The sequence below is a fragment of the Pongo pygmaeus genome, chromosome X (genome assembly GCF_028885625.2).
Source record: "Pongo pygmaeus isolate AG05252 chromosome X, NHGRI_mPonPyg2-v2.0_pri, whole genome shotgun sequence".
Classification (NCBI taxonomy): Eukaryota; Metazoa; Chordata; class Mammalia; order Primates; family Hominidae; genus Pongo; species Pongo pygmaeus.
Genome location: NC_072396.2, coordinates 71,501,850 through 71,525,860, shown reverse-complemented (window position 1 = coordinate 71,525,860; position 24,011 = coordinate 71,501,850). Strand labels below are relative to the sequence as shown.

Below are 24,011 nucleotides of genomic sequence, written 5' to 3'. Positions count from 1 at the left end.
CAAGTGATCCACCCACCTTGGCCTCCCAAAGTGCTGGGATTACAGGTTTGAGCCACTGCACCTGGCCCAAACTTCTTAAATAGGCATACGAGACCCTTTATATTCTGACCACAGCCCACCTCTTCAAGCTTCCTTTTCTGTTATTTATTCCCATATATATCTTCCACTCCACCTACCAAACTGCTTTTTGTTTCCTGACTGTAGTCCACATTTTTCTGACCCCTATCTTTGCTTAAGATTCCATTCTTTGCCTGTGCTGTTCCCTTTGCATGCCACACCCATCACACATTTTCTCCGTCTGGAAATAATTCATTCTTCAAGCTTCAGCTCAAATCTCTTCCGTAAAGCTCTCTGCGTCACACCCAAACATAGTCAGATGACCCCTCTTCTTACTTGCAGTGCCTTTGAGTTATACTTTTATTTTTGTTTTCAGTATATTGTATTGTAATTATTTAATGTTTCTGCTCCTCCTATGAGTTCCTTCAGGGCAGGAACATGTCTTATTTGTCTTCATCAGACCATAGCACCTAGCACAGATTTGTCAGATAAGTGTGCACTAAGAGTTTGTAAAATAATAATTCATTCCACAAATATTTATTGAATATCTGTATGCCACGCACTGTCCTAGGTATGCAGATATGTTGGTGAAAGAGACAAAGTCCCTTTTATGGAGCTTAAATTTTCATAGAGAGAGACATAAAATACACTAGTAAACAAACAGATACAGTATTTTCTTACAGGAATAAATGCAATAAAGAAACAACAGGATGATGAAGGAGTATCATATAGTTTGTATTTTCAAGATACTTCTGGCTCTGTGCATTGAATGGATTATAGGAATGAGAGTGGAAGCAGAGCAATCAGTTTAGGAGGCTATTACATTAATCTGAGTAAGAGAATGGTGGCTTGAACTAAAGTGGTGGTGGTGGAGATGGTGAGAAATGCGTAGGGATTTAGGATATACTTAGAAAGTGGAATCATCATGACTTGCCTGTGGAGGGAGCAAGGGAGAGGATATAGGGCAGAGAGAGAGAGAGAGAGAGAGAAACGGAAAGAAAGAGAAAAAGAGAAGAGAAGGGAAGAGAAGAGAAAAGAGTTGAGTTTTGTTTGGACATAAATTTGAGATGCCTATTTGAAATGAATAAAACAAGAGTAGCTTTTGGTGGTCTGGTTTCATTCCCCTTTGTTTATTGTTCTCTGATATTTGGGAACAGGGGTGATAGAAGGAAGAAAATCATTTCTCTGTGACATTCAAGTCGCTACAGTTTACCTAGGGTTTTCTTCTATCCCACCCTTTCCAAATGCTAGATGGCAACAAGGTGTTGTTCCTCTCCCCTCTCCTTCCTTCTTTGGTTTACAAAATAAACCGACCCACACAGCTGACCCTTAGCAAGGGCTGTGTAGGTCTGCGAAGTTGAATAACAGTTACAGATAGATTGGCTAAGAGAAGTCAACTGGTGGGTGGCAGGGCAAATAACGGATTCATCAGAGCCAAATACAGATATTAGTTTCCCCAGTATATATGACAACTTGCTGGTAGCAAATGAATCTTAGAATTAAGACACTGCTAAACAGTAAAGATGATTGTTCAGTATTGGGTTTGGCCTTATTTTGAAACATTAGACCCTAGAGTTTGGCTACTGGCCCAGTGAGGCCACTGGCAAAAATATTAGTGCAGATTCAGGATTTTTATTTTTCTGGAACTCTACGCTATATTCTTGGAGACTGCTGCCAAGGTGGGCCTGGCCACAGAGATCTGCCTTTTATGCCATAGAAAATAACTGCTTTTTAAAAAAATAAATATTTAAAAGAAAAGGTTTATTCATTGTAGTTTATTTTCTAGTTTCAGGAAGGGGTTAAATTTGCCTTTGATTAGTAGTGGGTTTGGATGGAGTTATCATAAATTGTGTCCAGAAAAATCAGAAAAGCTATTTTTTTCCCAAAGCCATCTTCTCAAAAGATTCTATTTAAATGTTGGCCCCTCTTCTCTTAGGGGCTGAAAGCTTTGATGTTCTTTCTCTGGCTTGTGGTATTGTATCAGTAAGTTAATTGCTGGTTCACAACAGTTTATGGTTAAGTCCTTGGAACTAAAATTTTTATTCCAACTGATTTATCTTTGGGTTGACGAGTAGCAGAAAGGGTTCATTGTTTCTAATCTATAAGGCAGAGTAAATAATGCAGATTGGTGGGAAGCATTTCGGAGCAGGCATTACAAATAGTAAATTATATTAATAAGCAAAGCCTCTCCAACTCCACCCTCTTGACTCTTGGGATGAAACTGATAAACAACCATCCATGTTCTTTTATTGGCTCTAAACACATGCAACCAGCAGAGCGAACAACTTGCTGCTCTATGCACACTTTTCCAATCTTTGTTTTTACTTGCCCCTAACTCAGACTTACTTAGATTTCAAATGTGAACAACAGAGTCTAACAGAATTCACTGTTTGTGATTTTTTTTTTTAAGCAAATGATTGTTAAGAAACATCTGGTTGTAGTTAATAAAGTTCCTCCTGTGTGTGTGTAAGTGTGTGTGTGTGTATGTGTGTGAGATATGTTTTAAGTTGTAAGGCTTATTGCCACATTCAGATCTTATTCTTGTCATGCTGGGTTCCAGAAGATAACTAGTTCTGGGTTCCAGAAAATAACTAGTTAATCACACTAGTTTCAGAATATGAAATGTAGAGGATTTTTTCTTTTCCTTTTTCATTTCATTCTCTGTTTACCAAACAAAACATGACTGACTGTTTCATCACTCTTCAGACTTAATAGGACAGTCACAGTTTAACAGTATTCTTTGTTATATTGGCCTACGGCAAGGAATTTTAGAAGTTGCCGAGATCTTAATTATTTTGTCCAGTTATTTCTGGGGGAGGGTAGGTAATATGCTTTTGGCATTGGACAGGATAGTTCAATTCATTGTTTGTCTGGGCTGGGCATTGCTAGATGTCTAAATATCCACAGTGCTCCCCCAGCCATTGTGCCAAGCAAAATCACCTCTGCATCTTGTCAGATGCCCCCCAGGAGTAGTACTGCTTTGAGACTGAAACTACTGATCTAGTTTAAACCCTTCCTATTTCAGAGAGGAAGACCAAGGGCCAGAGGGACCTGTTCAAGGCTACACATAACTGGACTGCAACCCAGCTCTTCTGAGTCCTAGATTAGTGTCCTTTCTCGCAATATATTTTGAGGGGCTTATTTAAATACATTTATACTGATTTTTTTTAAAAAATTATTTCAATAGTTTTTGGGGTACAGGTGGTTTTTGGTTACATGGATAAGTTCTTCAGTGGTGATTTCTGAAATTTTGGTGCACCCATCACCCAAGCAGTGTACACCGCACCCAGTATGTAGTCTTTTATCTGTCACCCTCCTCCCAACCTTCCCCCGGAGACCCCAAAGCCTGTTATATCATTCTTATGCCTTTGCATCCTCGTAGCTTAGTTTGCACTTATAAGCGAGAACATACAATATTTGATTTTCCAGTGCTGAGTTACTTCACTTAGAATAATGGCCTCTAACTCTGTCCAAGTTGCTGCAAAAGACAATATTTCTTTTTTTTTTCTTTTTTTTTTTTTTTGAGATGGAGTCTCCCTCTGTCACCCAGGCTGGAGTGCAGTGGCACGATCTTGGCTCACTGCAACCTCTGCCTCCTGCGTTCAAGCAATTCTCCAGCCTCAGCCTTCCGAGTAGCTGGGACTATAGGCAACTGCCACCATGCCTGGCTAATTTTTGTAGTTTTTTAGTAGAAATGGGGTTTCACCATACTGGTCAGGCTGGTCTCGAACTCCTGACCTCAGGTGATCCACCCGCCTCAGCCTCCCAAAGTACTGGGATTACAGGCATGAGCCACGGTGCCCGGCCAAAAGACAATATTTCATTCCTTTTTATGGCTGAGTAGTATTCCATGGTTATTCTGATGTTTTTTGTGCCCTTAGAGCTTTTTGACTAGTGAGAGGGCCTTCCTAGGCATAAGTATAATCAAAAGGTGGTGGAATATGGAATTTACCTAAAGCATCATATACCCTCATTTTAATTTAATCAAGAAAATTTGTTGAATGTCTGCTATGTGACAGTCTGGGAAAATGGTAGTCTCATAACCCTCTACTTTTGAAATAATATAAATGGAACGGGGTGGTGATATGAAGGAAATTACTTAACAATTTAGAGGGTGACCAGTTTTTAAAAGTTGAAATGCAATGAAATGCTTATCTCATACTGGATTACTTATTTTCTAGGAATCAAGTATAATCACCAGCTTCTTTAGTTTTTCTTCAGTCACCCCTCCCCCATATACATTTCTCCCCACTTTCCGTTTATTTAGCCCAGGTCAAGGTGAAGAGTGATCAGGTAACTGGCAAAGGTTCCTGCTTAGGCAAACAATTCCAAACTCACTCCCTGGTCAAGTTGCTTCTAGATCTTGGCTTTGTCACCAGTAACACTGAGGCAAAGATGTAAACAGGGAACAATTTTCTCTGCCATGGAATTTTTGCCTGAGACTACCAAAATGCAATTAGTTCTCTCATGGATGAGAGAAAGAATTGAAAGAACAAGCTGGAGCTCTCTGGGGATCCCTAGGGGGTTGTCCTCTTCTGGAGGGCCAGTTGTTTTCCATTTGCTTTTTCTTGTTTTCCATGTTGAGTTTCGCTTTGGAGGATGTTCCTCCAACATTGCCTGTTTTTCTTTTCTTTTTTTTTTTTTTCTGTGATGGAGACTCACTGTCACCCAAGCTGGATTGCAATGGTATGACCTCGGCTCACTGCAACCTCCACCTCCTGGATTCAAGGAATTCTCCTGCCTCAGCCTCCTGAGTGGTTGGGGTTACAGAAGTGCGCTACCATGCCTGGCGAATTTTCTTGTTGTATTTTTAGTAGAGGTGGGGTTTCGCCATATTGGCCAGGCTGGTCTCAAACTCCTGACCTCAGGTGATCTGCCCACCTTGGCCTCCTAAAGTGCTGGGATTATAGGCGTGAGCCACCATGCCCAGCCAAACACTGCCTGTTTAATTCCTTTTTGTCATGCCAAAATGCTCTCTGAGATGACTTAGCAGTCTGCACTTGGTCTGAGATGAGAGGTGACCTATTTTTCTCCTCCTTCATTTCTGATCCTATTCAATAGCTTTTTTTTTCCTATATTTCTTGGTAGAGATGGAGTCTGTCTATGTTGTCCAGGCTGGTCTTGAACTCTTGCTTCAAGTGATCCTCCCATCTCGGCCTCATAAAGTGTTGGGATTCCAAGCATGAGCCACTGAGCTTGGCCTCAGTAGCATTTTCAGTGTTAGCTCCATCCTTAGTATGATGACCCTCATTCTTCCTCCCAAGTGGGCCATGCACTACAGAGATCTTGCCTATCACCGAAAACAAAAGTGGACTTCACGAATTCTATGGGCTTTGACCAAATAGTGTTAATAACTTGCTTTTGGGGAGAGCCCCTTTTCTGTTCTACTCTCTGTTCCAACTCATCTATAGATACAAGATCTATTCTTTTTGTGGGGTTTTAAAAAATAGGTTTAGTGGGATAAAATTCACATACCATAAAATTCTCCCATTTATAATGTCTCATTCAATGTTTTGTGGTATATTCACAGAGTTGTGCAACCATCACCGCAATCCATTTTAGAGTATTTTCATCACTCCAAAAAGAAACCTTGTACCCATTATGAAGACGGCCTACTCTTAAACTTAGTTCATTATCAATAATAATAATATTTGGTGAGGGCTTATTCTGTGCATTAGGCTGAGTACTTGCCTTTGTTATCTCATTTAATACTTATAACCATCCTGTGAGTTAGGGACTAAAATTATTCCCATTTTTACAGATGAGGAAACTGAGGCATGTAGCAGTTTAAAACTGCTCCTATCCAAACTGGTTGTACATGGTGAATCCTAGATTCTAACTTAGGCCATCTGGTGCCATAGCATTTTATTTTATTTTGTTTTATTTTTTTTAAGACAGAGTCTCACTCTATTGCCCAGGCTGTAGGGCAGTGGCCCAATCTTGGCTCACTGCAACCTCTGCCTCCCAGATTCAAGTGATTCTCCTGCCTCAGCCTACTGAGTAGCTGGGACTACAGGCATGTACCACCACGCCCAGCTAATTTTTGTATTTTTAGTAGAGACGGAGTTTCACCATGTTGGCCAGGCTGGTCTTGAATTCTTGACCTCAAATGATCCACCTGCCTTGGCCTCCCAAAATGCTTGGATTACAGGTGTGAGCCATTGCACCTGGCCTGGTGCCATAGCTTTTAACAAATCATAACGCTGTCACATTTTGTTCATAGGATAGGACCAAGCACAGTTTTCACTCCTTTTCATCTACATGAACTATAATTTGAGATTTTCTGTCATAAACAGGTCACTGAGTCAGTATTTATTAATCACTTGTTACTTATACCAGACACTGGGACAGAAGCAATGTGGGATGCAGAGAGGGGAGAGAAAGAAAGAGACAGTGAGAGAGAGAGAGAGAAAGAAAGAAAGGGAATAGGAGAGAAGAGAGAGAGAGATTGGCCCTATCCTCAAGAAGCTCACCATCTAATTGGTGTGGCTGGTCGACCTTGTAGAGCCACACTTGAGAGATGCCATACACATGCCACAGATGGTTGGTACTGTTAAGCTCTGTAGAAGGAGACATTAATGTGGGTTGGAGTGATGAGAGAAGGCTTCCTGAAAGAAGTGGTCTGTAGCAGAACCTAGGTGAACCTAGGTAGAAATAAAATCAAATGGATAGGAGTGGGAATGCCAGGAAGTATGTTGGAAGGACCTTGAAATAGGTTGGAGATGGTTGGGAGACCTTTGTGCAAATCAGACTGTGGAAGGCCTTGCATGTCAGACGAAATAGTTCGTTAAATGAATGTTTAACAGACATTTATTGAGCACTTACTATGTGCCAAGCACTCTTGCAGCCACTGGGGGTAGAGCAGTGGGCAAAATACAAAAAAATCCCTATCCTCAAGGAACTTGAATTCTATTTGGGGAAATAGATGAAAAACAAATAAGTTAGTTGTATGATCAGATAATGTGATAAAACAAAGAAGTGGACATAGGAAGTGTCATGTGTAGGGGGTAGTGGCTACATATTTGGATTTTGAAATTTTTCATTTAGATAGCCAACAGCCATTGACAAACTTCTCGTACTATGTTTTGGCATGGTGTTTATCCTTGGGATTGCCTAAGAGAAGGAGAGCTTTAGAAGTGAGAAGTGAGTCTTGGAGAGGCTTAGAGGCAGGTAGGAAGGTCTAGGGCAAGTGAGAGCCAGGCGTAGCCTCTGAGTCTTGCAGCTGTGGTATAGTGGAAAAAGCACTGGATTTGGATACATACGCTTTGAACTCTGGCAGGAACCTTAGGTAACTTCACTTCTCTAAGCTTTGTTTCTTCTTCTGTATAGTGGGGATAGGAGCACCTAACCAACAAGTGTTATCAAGATTACTTGAGAAGGCTGGGTGCAGTGGCTCACACCTGTAATCCCAGCACTTTGGGAGGCCGAGGTGGGCGGATCACGAGGTCAGGAGATCGAGACCATCCTGGCTAACGTGGTGAAACCCCGTCTCTACTAAAAATACAAAAAATTAGCCAGGCGTGGTGGTGGGTGCCTATAGTCCCAGCTACTCGGGAGGCTGAGGCAGGAGAATGGCATGAAGCCGGGAGGTGGAGCTTACAGTGAGCCGAGATCGTGCCACTGCACTCCAGCCTGGGCGACAGAGCAAGACTCCGTCTCAAAAAAAAAAAAAAAAATTAGCTAGGTGTGTTGGCGTGAGCCTGTAATCCCAGCTACTCAGGAGGCTGAGGCAGGAGAATGGCTTGAACCTGGGAGGTGGAGGTTGCAGTGAGCCGAGATCGTGCCACTGCACTCCAGCCTGGGCGACAGAGTGAGACTCCATCTCAAAAAAAAAAAAAAAAAAAAAAAAGATTACTTGAGATAATGTGAATGAAACCTTCGTTAGTTGTATAGTCATCCACAAATGTGAAAAGTTAGCCCTTGTGGACAATGCCAGTGAAAATTGCAATACTGTTCTTTTAAGTCTTTCTAGGAATCCGATAGTGGTAATTGAATTTTTCATGTCAACAAAGTCATAAATTAGAATTTTAAATCACAAAGCACAGTTGGTACAAGGCACTCTATAAGAGGTACTGAGCTAGATGGTGGGAGGCTAGTGGTGGCCAAGGCAGCCTTCAGGGAGTTTTCTTTGTGCTATGTTTAAGTCTGCCAGCGTGGAACAAGGGAAGCATTACTGAGGAGTAGGTGCTTCATGCAGTGTGGCCACACTCCTTCTGTGGCCTTGCCTCTGCCCTTTATAGCAACCAGTAACATACTCACCAAGCAGAACCATGTGTGGTTCCATGATCTTTCTCTTTCTTTATCTCTGTTTCCTATCTCTTTCTCCTTTTCCATCTCATTTATCTCTCTGTGCTCCCCCATCCCCAATTCATTCCTTTGCACCTACTTCCATCTACCTGAAGTGCTCTTCCGTGCCATATTTTCCAGGCAAACTTTAAGTTCACATCCTCAACTTCTGTCTCCCCTCCTCTAGAAAGCCTTCTCTGATCTTTCTGCTGTCCAAGTTATTGCATTGAATTACAGTTGTTCCATTTGAGTCTCCTTCACTAGAATGAGTTCCTTGAGGGCAGGGATTGTGCTTTGTCTGTTTCTGGGTCCCTGGTTCTTAGTGCTAGGATTGGCATTAAGGAAATGCTTGCTGACTTGAAATAATTGTAAAAGTGGAAGACTATATAGATAACCAAGATTTATCTAGGAAATCCTTCAAGATGTCTCTATTTATACATCTTTTATGAACTTAAACATAAACCACAGATCCAGTGACTGAAGAGCAGATCAGGGGGAGGCTATAGAATATGGTAATAAGGCTATATTGCAAAGTGTTGCGAACATAATTCTAGAGTCAGACTACGTTATAGCTCCTTCACTTCCTAGCTGTGGGACCTGGAAGTAAGTCATTTCATCTCTCTGTGCCTCAGTTTTCTCATCCATAAAATGAAGATTATAATAGTCCCTACTTTGTAGGGTTGTTTTGAGAATTATATAATTTAACATACATAAAATGCTTAACCACCCTGGGCAACATAGGAAGACCCCGTCTCTACAAAAAATTAAAAAAAAATTAGTTGGGTGTGGTGGCATGTGCCTGTAGTCCTAGCTAGTCAGGAGGCTGACATGGGATGATCACTTGAACCCAGGAGTTCAAGACCATCCTGGACAACAGAGGAAGACCCTGCCTCTACATAGAAATAAAAGAAAAACCGGAGACAGTTCCTGGCACATAGCAAGCACTCTATAAATGTTAGCTCTTCTCATCTAAGTAAAATAGAGGCATATTCAAATAAAGGAAGTTTGGAATAAGTCTAGAGATCATTTTTTTCTCCTCAGGGATCCCTGTTCTGAATCTTTTTTTCAGATTCCTGTTCTGAATCCTCCCACCTCAGCCTCCCAAGTAGCTAGGACTACAGTCGTGCACCTCCGTGCCCTGCTAAGTTTTAAAATATTTTTGTAAAGAGACCAGTTCTCGCTATGTTGGGCAGGCTGGTCTCCAACTCCTGGCCTCAAGTGATCCTCCTGCCTCAGCCTCCCAAAGTGCTGGGATTCCAGGTATGAGCCACCATGTCTGGCACATTTTCAGTTTTTCATGATTACAGATAGAGCTGCTGTAAACATTATTATATGTTTTTTTTGTGTGTGAACACACATTATTTCTAGAGGGTAAATGCCCATGGGCAGGACTGTGAGCTCATATGTGTACATGTTTAATTTTATAAGAAACTGCCAAACCATTTTCTAGAGTGGCTGTGACAATTTATTTTCCCACTAGCAATGTATAAGAATTCCAGCTTCTCTCTATCCTTGGCAGCACATGGTATGGCCACTTTGTTATTTTAGCCTTGCTAATAGGTGTGAAGTGGAATCTTGACTGGGTGTTAGTTTGCTTTTCCATAATGACTAATGACGTTGAACGTATTTTCAGGTGCTTAATTGCCATCCATGTATCTTTGGTCAAATATCTGTTCAAATATTTTGCCTACTAATATAATTGGTTGTTAATTTTCTTTATTGAATCTTATGTATTCTGTTTACATAACAAAATAATAAAGTTTAGTGAATCTTTTATGTATTCTGAGAATGGGTTCTTTGTCAGATATACGATTTGCTAATATTGTCTTCTAGTTGGTGGCTTGTCTTTTCTAAAATCGTCTTATGAAAAAAATTAGCCAGGCATAGTGATGCATGTCTGTAGTCTCAGCTATTTGGGAGGCTGAGGCAGGAGGATTGCTTCAGCTGGAGAGGTCAAGGCTGCAGTGAGCTACGATCATGCCACTGCACTCCAGTCTGGTGAAAGAATCAGAGCCTGTCTCAAAAACAAAACAAAACAAAACAAAACCCCAAATCCTCTCATTAGGGTCTTTCACAGAGCAAAATATTTAAATTTTGATGAAGTTCAATTTATTTAGTGACTTTTTTTTGAGATGGAGTCTCACTCTGTTGCCAGCCTGGAGTGCAGTGGCGCGATCTCGGCTCACTGCAACCTCTGCCTCCCAGGTTCAAGCCATTCTCCTGCCTCAGCATCCCGAGTAGCTGGGACTACATGCGTGCGGCACCACACCCAGCTAATTTTTGTATTTTTAGTAGAGACGGGGTTTCACCATGTTGGCCAGAACGGTCTTGATCTCTTGACCTCATGATCCGCCCGCCTTGGCCTACCAAAGTGCTGGGATTACAGGCATGAGCCACCGTGCCCTGGATTGTGCTTATGGATGCCTGAGAATATTTCACCTAACCCTAGATCATGGAGATTTTATCTTATGTTTTCTTCTAGACATTTTAGCATTTTAGGTTTTATATTTAGATTTGTTATGTATTTTGAGTTATATTTTTGTGTATGGTGTGAGGTTTATTTAGAAGTTTTTTTTTTTTTCTTCCCCCAGTTGCACTAGCACCATTTGCCACAACTTAACTGTGACAACTTAGACATCACTTAACCTGTCATGGCCTCACTCTTCTTTTCTCTAAAATGGGGATAATAATAGCATGTAGTTCATGTGGTTAAAGGAAACATTCCAGGCTACTATTTACATATATAAATGCCTAGCACACAACAAATAGTTATTATTAGTATTCATTTTTAGAGTTTCAAATTTTGAGGTTTAATTTCATGATTGAGAAAATTTGATAACATGTAATACACATTGTCCCTTTTCATCCCTTCCAAGGATATTGGAGTACGTGGGCCAGTGCTGAGGTAGGGTTCTGGTAGATGGGTTTTATTGGGATGATGGCTGAAACCACTTGTAGTCAAGAAATGATAGTAATTTCCAGTTGGGAGGGGAACTGAGGCCAGAGTCAGTTCAATAAAGGCAAGAGTGTGTAGCCAGAAACACAAAATGAAAAATGAAGTCATATGTGATGGATTAAATGGATAAAGGAAAAGTGTTCTGGACCCTGACTGTGAGTAAAGCAAGATGTTGGGGCTCCCTCTTAAAGAAGGAACACTGGTCCTTTATTCTTGTTTAAAAGTGTCGAACTTAGTTTTTCTCTTCACGATGCCCTTTAGTAGCTGCGTTGGGAGTCTCTTGCCCTGTTCTCCAAACAAATCCAGTCTAAGACCATGTTTTGCTGTGAGCTCTGCTGCTTTGGTGTCAATAACCTGGTAATGTGCCAGTTCCCCTTTGGGGAGGCTTTCTAAAACATACTGCTCAGCAGAGCTGAAAAGCCTGAAGAACCTTCTCCAGAAGGTCATTGCGCCTGTGGTAGGTCTTGGTCTGGGAGCCATTTCCAAAGCTGGATACCACAGCTACTTTGTCCATCCTCACTATGCTCCCTGGCACTCCATGCCATGTAGGCTCCCCAACAACTCTCCTTTGTCTCCCCGAGAAAGAGCTGACAGTTGCAATGTCTTTTTTTTTTTTCTTAAACTTCCTCTTTGATCAGTGTTTTGAGATCCTAGGTGAATACACTTTTTGTGACAAGCATGTGCAAGATACGCAGAAAGGAAGTAATGCTATGGAAAAGTTGTAGTCACAACCAGTCTGACCAGAGATCATTATCAGTCTGGTCAAGTGTAATGTTTTACCTGCTTGGAGTAGTGTCACTGGAAACTGACACTACAATTGACATGGTCTTTGAGCTTCCAGATGTGGCAAAACAAATGTTTTATTGTACAGCACGAAGACACAACTTAGTCTGGTGTTTTATGTGTACATCTCCAAGATAATAATGGCACCTGACTTCAGCCCTTTGTAGTTTAGAAAGTCCTGTCATGTTTCCTATTTAATTTGATTCTTACAATAAGAATGAGAGAGGTAGGACAGGGATTATTATTCATATTTTACAGATGCCGAAACTGTCAGGGAGGCAGAGTTGGAGGGGTACACAGTGGTCAAGAGCATAGGCTCTGAGGCATATTTCGGTAAAATATATAACATAACATTTTTGACTTTGACCATTTGTAAGTATACAGATCAGTGGCATTGGTTACATTCATAATGCAATATAACCCACTGCGCCCGGCCGTGGATTTCTGTTGATGTGGAAATATAGTTGTTCCAGCTCCATTTGTTGAACAGACTCTTCTTTCTCTGTTGAATGGATTTGCCTTCTGTGTCGATTTTTGACCTAAGGTCTCTTTTGTCTGATATTAGCAGAGCCACTTCAACTCTTTTGGTTACTATTTTCATGGAATTGCTTTTTGCATCTTTTAAGTTTCAATCTATTTTTGTCTTTGGGTCTAAAGTGAGTCTGTTGTAGATAACATATACAGTCACGTGTCACTTAACAATGGAGATACATGGGTGGGCGTGGTGGCTCACGCCTGTAATCCCAGCACTTTGGGAGGCCGAAGTGGGTGGATCACCTGAGGTCTGGAGTTTGAGACCAGCCTGGCCAACATGGTGAAACCCCGTCTCTACTAAAAATACAAAAAATAGCCGGGTATGGTGGCACATGCCTGTAGTCCCAGCTACTTGGGAGGCTGAGGCAGAAGAATTCTTTGAATCCTGGAGGCAGAGGTTGCAGTGAGCCGAGATTGCACCACTGCACTCCAGCCCAGCAGCCCAGGTGACTGAGCGAGACTCCGTGAAAAACAAACAAACAAAAAATGGGGATACATTCTGAGAAATATGTCATTAGGCAATTTTGTTGTTTTGTGTATTGACACAAAACTGTATGGCATAGCCTACTATAAACCTACCTAGGCTATATGGTACAGTCTATTGCTCCTAGGCTATAAACCTGTACTGCATGTTACTGTACTGAATACTATAGGTAATTATAACCCAACAGTAAGTATTTATATATCTAAACATTGAAGAGGGCTGGGCACAGTGGCTCATGCCTCTAATCCTGGCGTTTTGGGAGGCTGAGGTGGGTGGATTGCTTGAGCCCAGGAGTTCAAGACCAGCCTGGGTAGCATGGTGAAACTCGGTCTCTACAAAAAAACACAAAAATTAGCCTGGTGTGGTGGCTCACGCCTATAGTCCCAGTTACTCAGGAGGCTGAGGTGGGAGGATCAATTGAGCCTGGGAGGTTGAGGCTTCAGTGAGCCATCATAACGCCACTGCATTCCAGCCTGGCTGACAGAACGAGACCTTTTTTGAAAAAAAAAAAAAAAAAAGAAAAAGAAAGAAAAAGAAAAAACTTGAAAGGTATAGGAAAAATATGGTATTAAAATGTTATGGAACCACTGTTGCATATGTGGTCTGTCACTGACTGAAACATTGGCATATAACTGTAGTTAGATCCTGTTTTTTAATCCATATTGTGAGTCTCTCTGCCTTTGTATTGCAGAGTTCACACCATACATTTAAAGTAATTACTGATAAGGAAGGGCTTACTTCCAACATTTTGGTTTTTGTTTTCTGTATATCTTTTAACTTTTACATCCTCATTTTCTCCATTACTGCCTTCTTTTGTATTAGTTGATTTTTTTGTAGTGGACCATTTTGAGTCTCTTCTTCTTTTTATGTTTTTATTTTATTTGTGGTTACCATGGAGATTACATTTAACATCCTAAATTTATAACAAATGAGTTTGAATTGATACCAACTTCACACTTATAAAATACAAATCTCCACTCTTTTACAGCTCTGTCCCCTCTCCTGTGTATTGTTGTGACAAATTACATCTTTCTACATACTGTGTTCAATAACATAGATTTATAATTATTTTAAAGCACTTAAAAACAATGTAGGATAAAAAAGTAGAATTGTAAACAAAAAGTTCGATAATGCTGGCTTTTATATTTGCCTATGTAGTTACCTTTACCAGAGATCCTTATGTCTTAATGTGGTTTTGAGTAACTGTCTAGCATCTTTAGCATCTTTTCTTTTTCTTTTTTTTTTTTTGAGACGGAGTCTCACTCCATTGCCCAGGCTTGAGTGCAGTGGTGCTATCTCAGCTCACTGAAACCTCCACCTCCCCAGTTCAAGCAATTCTCCTGCTTTAGCCTCCCAAGTAGATGGGATTGCAGGTGTGTACCACCACACCCAGCTAATTTTTGTAGTTTTTAGTAAAGATGGGGTTTCACCATGTTGGCCAGGCTGACCTCAAACTCCTAACCTCAAATGATCCACCTGCCTTGGCTGGGATCACCTTCCAAAGTGCTGGGATTACAGGTGTGAGCCACTGTGCCTGGCCGGTTCAGCATCTTTTTATTTCCACTTAAAGGATTCCCTTTAGCATTTCTTGTAGGGCAGGTCTATTGGTAATGAACTCCCACAGCTTTTGTTTATCTGGGAAGGTCTTACTTTCTCCTTCAGTTTTGAAAGACCATTTTGCCAGATGCAGAATTCTTGGTTGAGAGGTTATATATATATATATTTCAGCAATGTATGCCATCCCACTGTCTTCTGGCCTCTGTGGTTTCTGATGAGATATTGACTGTTAGTCTTAATGAGGAGCCTTATACATGGTAAGTAGCTTTTTTCTTGCAGCTTTCAAGATTGTCTCTTTGTCTTTTGACGATTTGTTTATAGGATGCCTCAGTGTGGATCTCTTCGAATTTATCGATGTCTAGATTCATGTCTTTCATCAAATTGGGGACAGTTTTGGCCATTATTTCTTTAAACATTCCTTTTGTCCCTTTTTCTTCACTTTCTGGCAGTCTCACAGTATGTAATTTTGTCTGCTTGATGATGTCTCAATGACCCTTAGACTGTTAATCTTTAATTTCTCTATCTTAGTGATATTGTCATTTTCCTGATTTTTTGTTCTGCGTGTTTTCCTTTAGCTCTTTTAGCATATTTAAGGCAGTGTTTTTGAAGTCTTTGTCTACTAAATCTGATGTCTGGACTTCCTCAGGAACAGTTTCAGTCAGTTTATTTTGTTCTTTGAATAGGCTGTACTTTCCTGTTTCTTTGTTTGTCTTGTGATTTTTTTGTTGTTGTTGAAAACAACGTTTGAATATTATAATGTGTTAACCCTGGATATCATATTCTCTCCCTTCTCCAGGAGTTGCTGGGGGTTTTTTGCGGTTGTTGTTGTTGTTTTGTAGAGATGAAGTCTTGCTATGTTGCCTAGGCTGGTTTTGAACTCCTGATCTCAAGTGATCCTCCTGCCTCAGCCTCCTGAGTAGCTAGGACTAAGAGATGTCTAGATTTTTTTTTCGAGGAGTCTCACTCTGTTTCCCAGGCTGGAGTGCAGTGGCGAGATCTCGGCTCACTGCAACCTCTGCCTCCCGGGTTCAAGCGATTCTCCTGCCTCAGCCTCCTGAGTAGCTGGGACTACAGGCACGTGCCACCATGCCTGGCTAATTTTTTGTATTTTTAGTAGAGATGGGGTTTCACTGTGTTGGCCAGGATGGTCTCAATTTCCTGACCTCGTGATCCACCTGCCTTGGCCTCCCAAAGTGCTGGGATTACAGGCGTGAGCCACTGTGCCCAGCAATTTTTTCTTATTGTTAAAATTCTTAGTAGTATTTTGGTTTACTTACTTTTCCAAACTACTTCTGCAAAGACTATATCTTGTCCTGTATGGTCACTGAAGTCTCTGTTCCTTAGATTGTGTTCAGTGAGAATTTTGACTCAGAGTTTCTGAAATACAAGGAGCTAAAAACAAACAAATAAACAAACAAAAACCACCTCTACTCATCTTTCCTGATTGGTTGTGTGTGTGGATACTCCTTCAGCACCTAGCCAGACTTGCATTGCACCTATAAACTGGCTCAAGGTGAAAGCTTAGTCCTCTCAGGACTTTTCTGAGTATGCTTGTTTTCTGGGGCATGCATGTGGCTTTCTAAATTCCCCATATACATGGTTGTGTTTTTTTTTGAGATGGGGGGTCTCACTGTGTTGCCCAGACTGGAGTGCAGTGGTGTGATTATGGCTCACTGCAGCCTCTGCCTCCTGGGCTCAAGTGATTCTCTGCCTCAGCCTCATGAATAGCTGGAACTACAGGTGCACAACACCATGTCCAGCTAATTTTTTTTTTTTTTATTATTTGTGCTGATGAGGTCTTGCTATGTTGCCCAGGCTGGTCTCCAACTCCTGGCTTCAAGCGATCCTTCTGCCTCGGTCTCCCAAAATGGTGGGATTACAGGCATGAGCCACCATACCTGGCCAGCAGTTGCTTTTGAACGTCCTCATTGTCCAAGGAAACCATTCATCTGCTCCCCATCAGCTTTTTCTCCCATGTCTTAGCCAGTGTATTGTTTGTTTCAACTATAATAATATGCCCCCAGACATCTGAGTGTTATTAGGTCAGCATGCAGTGTTTTTGGGCACTACTCACCATTTCTAGCTTGAGTTCTGTATTAGGTAAAACAAGCACAAGTGCCTGGCCTTAGTTCTTCAGGTAGCCTCCAGACTAGTTTGAACAGATGTGTATTAGTCTGTTCTCACAATGCTATAAAGAACTGCCCAAGACTGGGTAATTCATTAAAGGAAAGAGGTTTAATTTACTCACAGTTCTGCATGGCTGGGGATGCCTCAAGAAACTTACAATCATGACCGAAGACACCTGTTCACAGAGTGGCAAGAGAGAGAATGAGTGCCCAGTGAAGGAGGAAGCCCCTTATAAAACCATCAGATCTCATGAGAAGTCACTCACTATCACAAGAACAGCAGGGGGGAAACTGCCCCCATGATTCAATTATCCCTTGACAGGTGGGGATTATTACAATTCAAGGTGAGATTTGGATGGGGACACAGAGCCAAACCATATCAAGAAGTATACAATAATTTGTATTTAAGGTCTGCTCTACTCCCTCTGGAATCAGGGCGCAGGGTTGCACACTGGAAACGTAGGCTACCATCACTTTAAAACAAAAAATGCCACTGTGCTAGAGAAAGGGTGGGTTAAAGGCAAGTAAAAATGCCACAAAACTTTCCTACCATTTTGAGGTGATCTGTTTTTTGATTCAGCATTCACCTGGGTCACGTAAAGTTTTGACTTTTTTCCAGAGTTCAATAAAGTTGATTCTGAGAGTTTCTGCTGGTGGGTTTTTTTTTTTTCCTGAGACAGAGTCTCGCTCTGTTGCCCAGGCTGGAGTGCAGTGGTGCTATCTCGGTTCAGTGCAACATCTGCCTCCCGGGTTCAAGTGATTCTCCCGCCTCGGCCTCCTGAGTAGCTGGGATTACAGGTGCACACCAGCACACCCTGCTAATTTTTTTGTATTTTTAGTAGAGACACGGTTTCATCATGTTGGCCAGGCTGGTCTCAGACTCCTGACCTCAAGTGATCTGCCTGCCTCAGCCTCCCAAAGTGCTGGGATTACAGGCGTGAGCCACCATCCCCGGCCTCTGCATGTGTTTTTGATGTTTCTGTGGGAGAACAAGAGCTTGGAGCTTCCTGGTCCACCATTTTGCTGATGTCACTCTGACTACTCTTTTTAATCCACACTCCCTAATTTATAGTAGCGTCCTGGCTCCAGTCTGTAACCTTGAACTAGTTACTTAACCTCTCTGTTTTCTTTAGTGCAAAATTGGATATAAAGATAGTACCTACCTCAAAGGATAGTTGTAAGAATTAAATAACATAATTCATGTAAAGACATTAGTATAGTGTGTGGTAAGTTAAGTGCTCAATAAACATTACTTATCTTTGGAAATTACACCATAATTATATGCACCACTAAGAAAGAACAAAATGTCAGTTAGCATATGGCATACCATTGATAATAAAATGTATCCTAATTTCAAAAATGTTAAAATGTAAAATATGATGACTGGGCATGGTGGCTCAAACCTGTAATCCCAGCACTTTGAGAGGCCGAAGTAGGAGGACTGCTTGAGGCCAGGAGTTTGAGACCAGCCTGGCCAACATAGTGACACCCTGACTCTACACATGGGCACACACATACCTGCACACACACACAAATTAATTGTCTGGGCATAGTGGTGAACGCCTGTAGTTCCAGCTACTTGGGAGGCTGAGGTGGGAACATTGCCTGAGCCTGGGAGGTCAAAGCTGCAGTGAGCCATGATTATGCCACTGCACTCCAGCCTAGGAGACAGAGTGAGACCCTGTCTCAATTTAAAAAAATAGTCAAATAGGTGTATTTTACAATTGATGAATTATCATATCACCATCATTATCACTATGATTGCCAGGCCTCACCTGGTGCAGGTTTTACATTTTGCAGGCAAGGCAGCTAGGCCTAGAGAGGGTAAGTGACTTGCTCATGGATTTGTAGGCGTTTATGTCATAGCCAGATCTGGATCAGGTTCCCTGACTCTTATTCTGGGTACCCAGAGAGACTGGGGCCCCAGTCTCTCACAACTAGTAGTTTATATTATAAATACTATTTTGTCTCACTGTTGTAGGTGTGTTAGATTTTTGTCAGCAATGTGCTCAAAGTGAGAAGAATGGGAGGAATTTGGTTTTTTTTTTTGGAGAAAAATTTGCTAAAGTCTAGCTGGGTAAGTTGAGTCTTTTCTGAGAGCATGGGTGTGGGATTAAAAATCAGATGTCACTCTCTTGCCGTGAGACCTTGGATAGTCACTTAGCCTCTTTGAGCCAAACAGTGTTAGAAATCTCAAAAAAAAAAAGGAAATAATTGCTACTACATAGAGTTGTTTCAGAGTGTGAAATGGCATCACTTCTAAGAATACTGCCTGGCACATGGTAGATTTCCACTCAGTGGTGGTTCTCTTTTCTACTCCTTTGAGAGAAGTGGGCTCAGTGACATTCTCCCTGCTCAGCTCAAACTTTGTTTACGGGTGTGTAGAATTAGATCAACATTGTTCTCTGTGGTGGATTTGTTAGTGGCTGAGGGAAAGGTAGCAGCTGGATGCTGTAATTCTCTCGAGAGACATTCCTACTGCTGAGTGAGGAGGAGAGCACAGCTGTTTGTGGAAAATGAACAAAATGGTAATTGCCTCATGTCAGCTGGTACATTCGGAGACTTTTGCTCTTGTTGATGTTTTCTTCAGTGGCTGCCTTATATTAAATGTGCCCCTACCGATTTGCTGCACTGGTCTTGTTCCAGCTTCTTCAACATGCTACGTAGGCTCTTTCATCTCCTATACCTTGTTCACATGGTTTCTCTCAACTTCCAATGTTTTTTTTTTTCCTTTTTGTACCTAGCAAACTCCTACATATCTTTTAAGTCTCTGCTCAAATGTCATTTCTTTTGTAAGGCCTTGTTGAATGACTCTTTTGAAGAGTAACATTATTCTTATATCTGGAACCGCATGGTATAATTTATTTGTTTAAATGCATTTCTCCTCTATTAGAGTCTATGTTCATTTGAAGGCAGTGGCCATGTTTATTTCTTCTTTGTATTGCACAGGCCTAGCACATGGAGCAGTTATCATAGCTGAAGTTTACTATTGTCCATATTATCTCACAGGCCTTCACACTCACCCTGTAAAGTAGATACTGTTGTTATTCCCATTGCACAGATGAGGAAAGTGTGGATTAGAGAAGTGAGGTAAATCATCAAGGATCACAGGGCAAGGTGATTGAGGAGCATGTAGTAGAAATTTGTTCTGACTCCAAAGCTCATGCTGTTAACCTCTGTGCTCTAGCATGGTGCAGTCCAATAGAACTTTCTGTGATTATGGAAATGTCTGTGTGTTCTTTGCAATATAGCTACTGAGCACTTAAAATTTGGCTAGTGTGATTGGTGAAATATATTTTTAATTTTATTAAATTTTGATGAATTGAAATTTAAATAGCCACATGCAGAAAACTGAACTCTGATCTCTTAATGGCTGTCTAGGATTTTCTTTTAGCCTTAACTCAGAATTTCTCTCAACTGTTCTTATTTCATCAATTACTCTATTAAAGAAACTGAATTACATCCTGATGGAAACAGAATGATCTCCTTTTCTTAAGACAGTTATGTATCTTTTAGCAGTCTATCGTTATTATTTAGAGTTGGTGTTAAGGCTGTAGAAATTGGAAAAGTTGTTGGGAATAAATGTTGTAATCATTCTTAAACCCAATTTTCGACTATATTAAGTATAAAGTACAAAGATGAAACACATTGCAATAGATTTCTGGGGGAAAAATGTTACTTCTCTGGCTAACGCACAAATAGGCAAAAATAATTATTCCAAAGAAGTTTAAAATCACAGGGATACTACAGTCTAGAAGTGTCCCATCAAAGACACTTGCTGTTGGGCTGAAGGAACAGGAAATTATGAAAAGCACTCAGTGCCTAAAGTCACTGTTGACATGTCAAGAGGTCCTAGAGAATAATCCAAGACAGGCTGTTCTTGTGGGTAGATGTTAGAGATAGATGAAGAATGCGTTCTTATTAATTATTGAGAAAATCCAGTCTCTTGTACAGCATATGCATTGAATAAGAACTGGGCATGTTCAAAGAACCTTAGTGCTCGAAGAATTCTTTGGGCTCTTCTTGTATTTCAGTTCACACATATTTTAAAAACATTATTATAGAAAATTTCAAACATACACAAAACCAGAGAGTTTTAATATAATGAACCCTCTAGATTCATCACCCAACTTTTTTTCCAATCTCATTTCAGGTACCCTCAATTCCCCCACCCAAAACACACATGGTATTTTTCTTCTGGAGTATTTTAAAGCAAATCCCAGGTATGTCATTATACCCATATATATTTCAGTATGTATTTCTGATATGGACTGTTTTAGTATATATAACCACTGTGACATCATCATATGCAATACAAATTGTCAGTAATTTCTTACTGTCATCCACTAGCCAGTCTATACCTATATTCTCCCAATTGTTTCAAACTGTCTTTTTTAAAAAAGTTAACAGCCAGGCACGGTGGCTCACGCCTGTAATCCCAGCAATTTAGGAAGCTGAGTCAGGCAGATCATCTGAGGTCAGGAGTTTGAGACCAGCCTGGCCAACATGGTAAAACCCCATCTCTACTAAAATAAAAAAAAAATAGCTGGGTGTGGTGGCGCGTGCCTGTAATCCCAGATACTCAGGAGGCTGCGGCAGGAGAATTGCTTGAACCTGGGAGGCAGAAGTTGCAGTGAGCTGAGATCGTGCCATTGCACTCCAGCTTGGGTGACAAGAGTGAAACTCTGTCTCACTAAAAAAGAAAAAAAAGTTAATAGATCCTATTTTTAATTTTTTTATTATTTAAATTTTTTTTAAAAAAATTTGTCTTTGAGACGGAGTCTTGCTCTATTGCCCAGGCTGGAGTGCAGTGGTGCGATCTCAGCTCACTGTAACCTCTGCCTCTCAGTTCAAGCGATCCTCATGCCTCAGCCACCTGACTAGCTTGGACTACAGGCACGCGCCAACGCGCCTGGCTAATTTTTGTATTTTTAGTAGAGATGGGTTTTTACCACGTTGGCCAGGCTGGTCTTGAACTCCTGACCTCAAGTGATCCACCAGCCTTGGCATACCAAAATGCTGGGATTTCAGATGTGAGCCACCGCACCCAGCCAAGATTCTATTTTTCAAAGCAGTTTCAGTTTTACAGAAAAATTGAGGAGAAAGTACAGAGTCCTCATATACCTCCCAAGCCCCCTCCTCCGGTTTCCCCTATTAACATCTTGCATTAGTGTGAGACATTTGTTACAACTGATGAACCAATATTGATTGCTACATTGTTATTAAAGTCCATAGTTCACATTAGAATTCACACTTTGAATTACATGCTAAGACTTTTGACAAATGCGCAGTGACATGTATCCACCATTACAGTATCATACAGAATAGTTTCAATGCTCTAAACCCCACCCCCAACCCCGTGCCTCACCTATTTATCCCTTCCTCTTTCCCTTTGAGCTCCTGGGTGTACTTCATGATGCTTTCATCTATGTATACATGTAGAATGGCTAAATCAAGCTAATTAACATACTCGTTATCTCACATACTTATAATTATTTTATGGTGAGAATATTTAAAATCTACTTTATTTGCAATTTTCATGTATACAAGACATTGTTATTATCTATAATCACATGCTTGACAGTGGATCTCTTGAACTCGTTCCTCCTGTCAATATGAAATTTTGTATCCTTTGACCAACATCTTCCCAATCTCTTCTCATCCCCCTGCTAACTATCATTCTACTCTCTACTTTTATGAGCTAGACTTTTTAGGATTCCACATATAAGTAGATCATGCACTTTTCACTTCCTGTGCCTGCCTTATTTCACTAGCATAATGTCCTCCATGTTCATCCCTGTGTTACAAATGTCAGGATTTCCATAGCAAGAACACAATCAACAGAATGAGGAGACAACTTATGGAATGGGATAAAATATTTGCAAACCATACATATGATAAGAGTTTAATATCCAAAATATGTAAGGAACTCAGGCAACTGAATAGTAAGGAAATGAATAACCTGATTTAAAAATAGACAAAGGACCTGAAAAGACATTTCTCAAAAGAAGACATATAAATGGCCAACAGGTATATGAAAAAAATGTTCAACATTAGTAGTCATCAGGGAAAGGCAAATTGAAATCACAACCATATACCACCTCATACCTGTTATAATCACTATTATCAAAAAGACGAAAGAGATAAGTGTTGGTGAAGATGTGGATAAGTGTGTACACTTGGTGGGAATGTTAATTAGTATAGCCATTATTGAATACAGTATGATATTTCTTCAAAAAATTAAAAATAGAACTATTCAAAGGAAATGAAATTGGTTGTTGAAGGGATGTCTGCACTCCTGTGTTCATTGCAGCATCATTCACAACAGCCAATATTTGTAATCAGCTCGAGTATCTATCAATAGGTAAAGAAAATGTGGTATGCATACACAACAAAATAGTATTCGGGCTTCTGTAATTTTAATTGAGCATTTGTAGGATTCCATTTTCTCTCAGCATATTAATTATACTTCTTTTAAATCTTTTTATTTTATTTTACATATATACACACATATATATATATATATTTATTTTTTTATTTTTTTATTTTTTTGAGATGGAGTCTTGCTCTGTCACCCAGGCTAGAGTGCAGTGGTGTAATCTCAGCTCACTGCAACCTCTGCCTCCCAAGTTCAAGGGATTCTCCTGTTTCAGCCTCCCAAGTAGCTGGGACTACAGGCTCCCACCACCACACCTGGCTCATTTTTGTATTTTTAGTAGAGATGGGGTTTCACCATATTGGCCAAGCTGGTCTCGAACTCATGACCTTGTGATCCGCCCACCTTGGCCTCCCAAAATGCTGGGATTACAGGTGTGAGCCACTGTGCCTGGCCTTATTTTTGTTTTTAAGACTACTCAAGTGCAGTAGTGAGAAGGGGGCAAAGAGTAGAACAAGAAGTTTGATTTGTAACTGACTGTGAACAATCAGTTGAGATAACTCACTACCCTCAGACCAGCCCTTCTTTTAAAACTTTTTGTAGTGTTTGCCCTAGAGTTTGCGATGTGCATTTAAAAAGAGCCAAATCTATTTTCAAATAACGCTACACTATTTCACAGGTAGTGTTAGTATCTTATAGCAGAAGATTACCAATTTCTTTCTCAAGTCCCTTATAATATTGTTGTCATTCATTTCAGCTATCCATGCACTGTCATCACTGAATACATTGTCCCTATCATTATTTTAAGCAAATGGTCATCTGTTTTTTGTTTCTGTTTTTGGTGTTTTTTTT

The 24,011-nt window shown here is 40.6% G+C and overlaps 1 protein-coding gene across 4 annotated transcripts in view; it reads left to right on the top strand.

The window, feature by feature from the left end:
- The window catches only part of OPHN1 (oligophrenin 1), a 388,712-nt gene that overhangs the window by 46,140 nt on the left and 318,561 nt on the right, over positions 1–24,011 (top strand). The window contains exon 2 of one of the 4 annotated variants that reach the window (XM_063660733.1): positions 20,937–21,006. The exons of the other annotated variants lie outside the window; for them this stretch is intronic. Coding sequence (XP_063516803.1) covers positions 20,967–21,006 — 40 coding nt within the window. The 5' untranslated portion in view covers positions 20,937–20,966. The remainder of the gene's footprint in view (positions 1–20,936; positions 21,007–24,011) is intronic. 4 annotated transcript variants of the gene reach the window in all.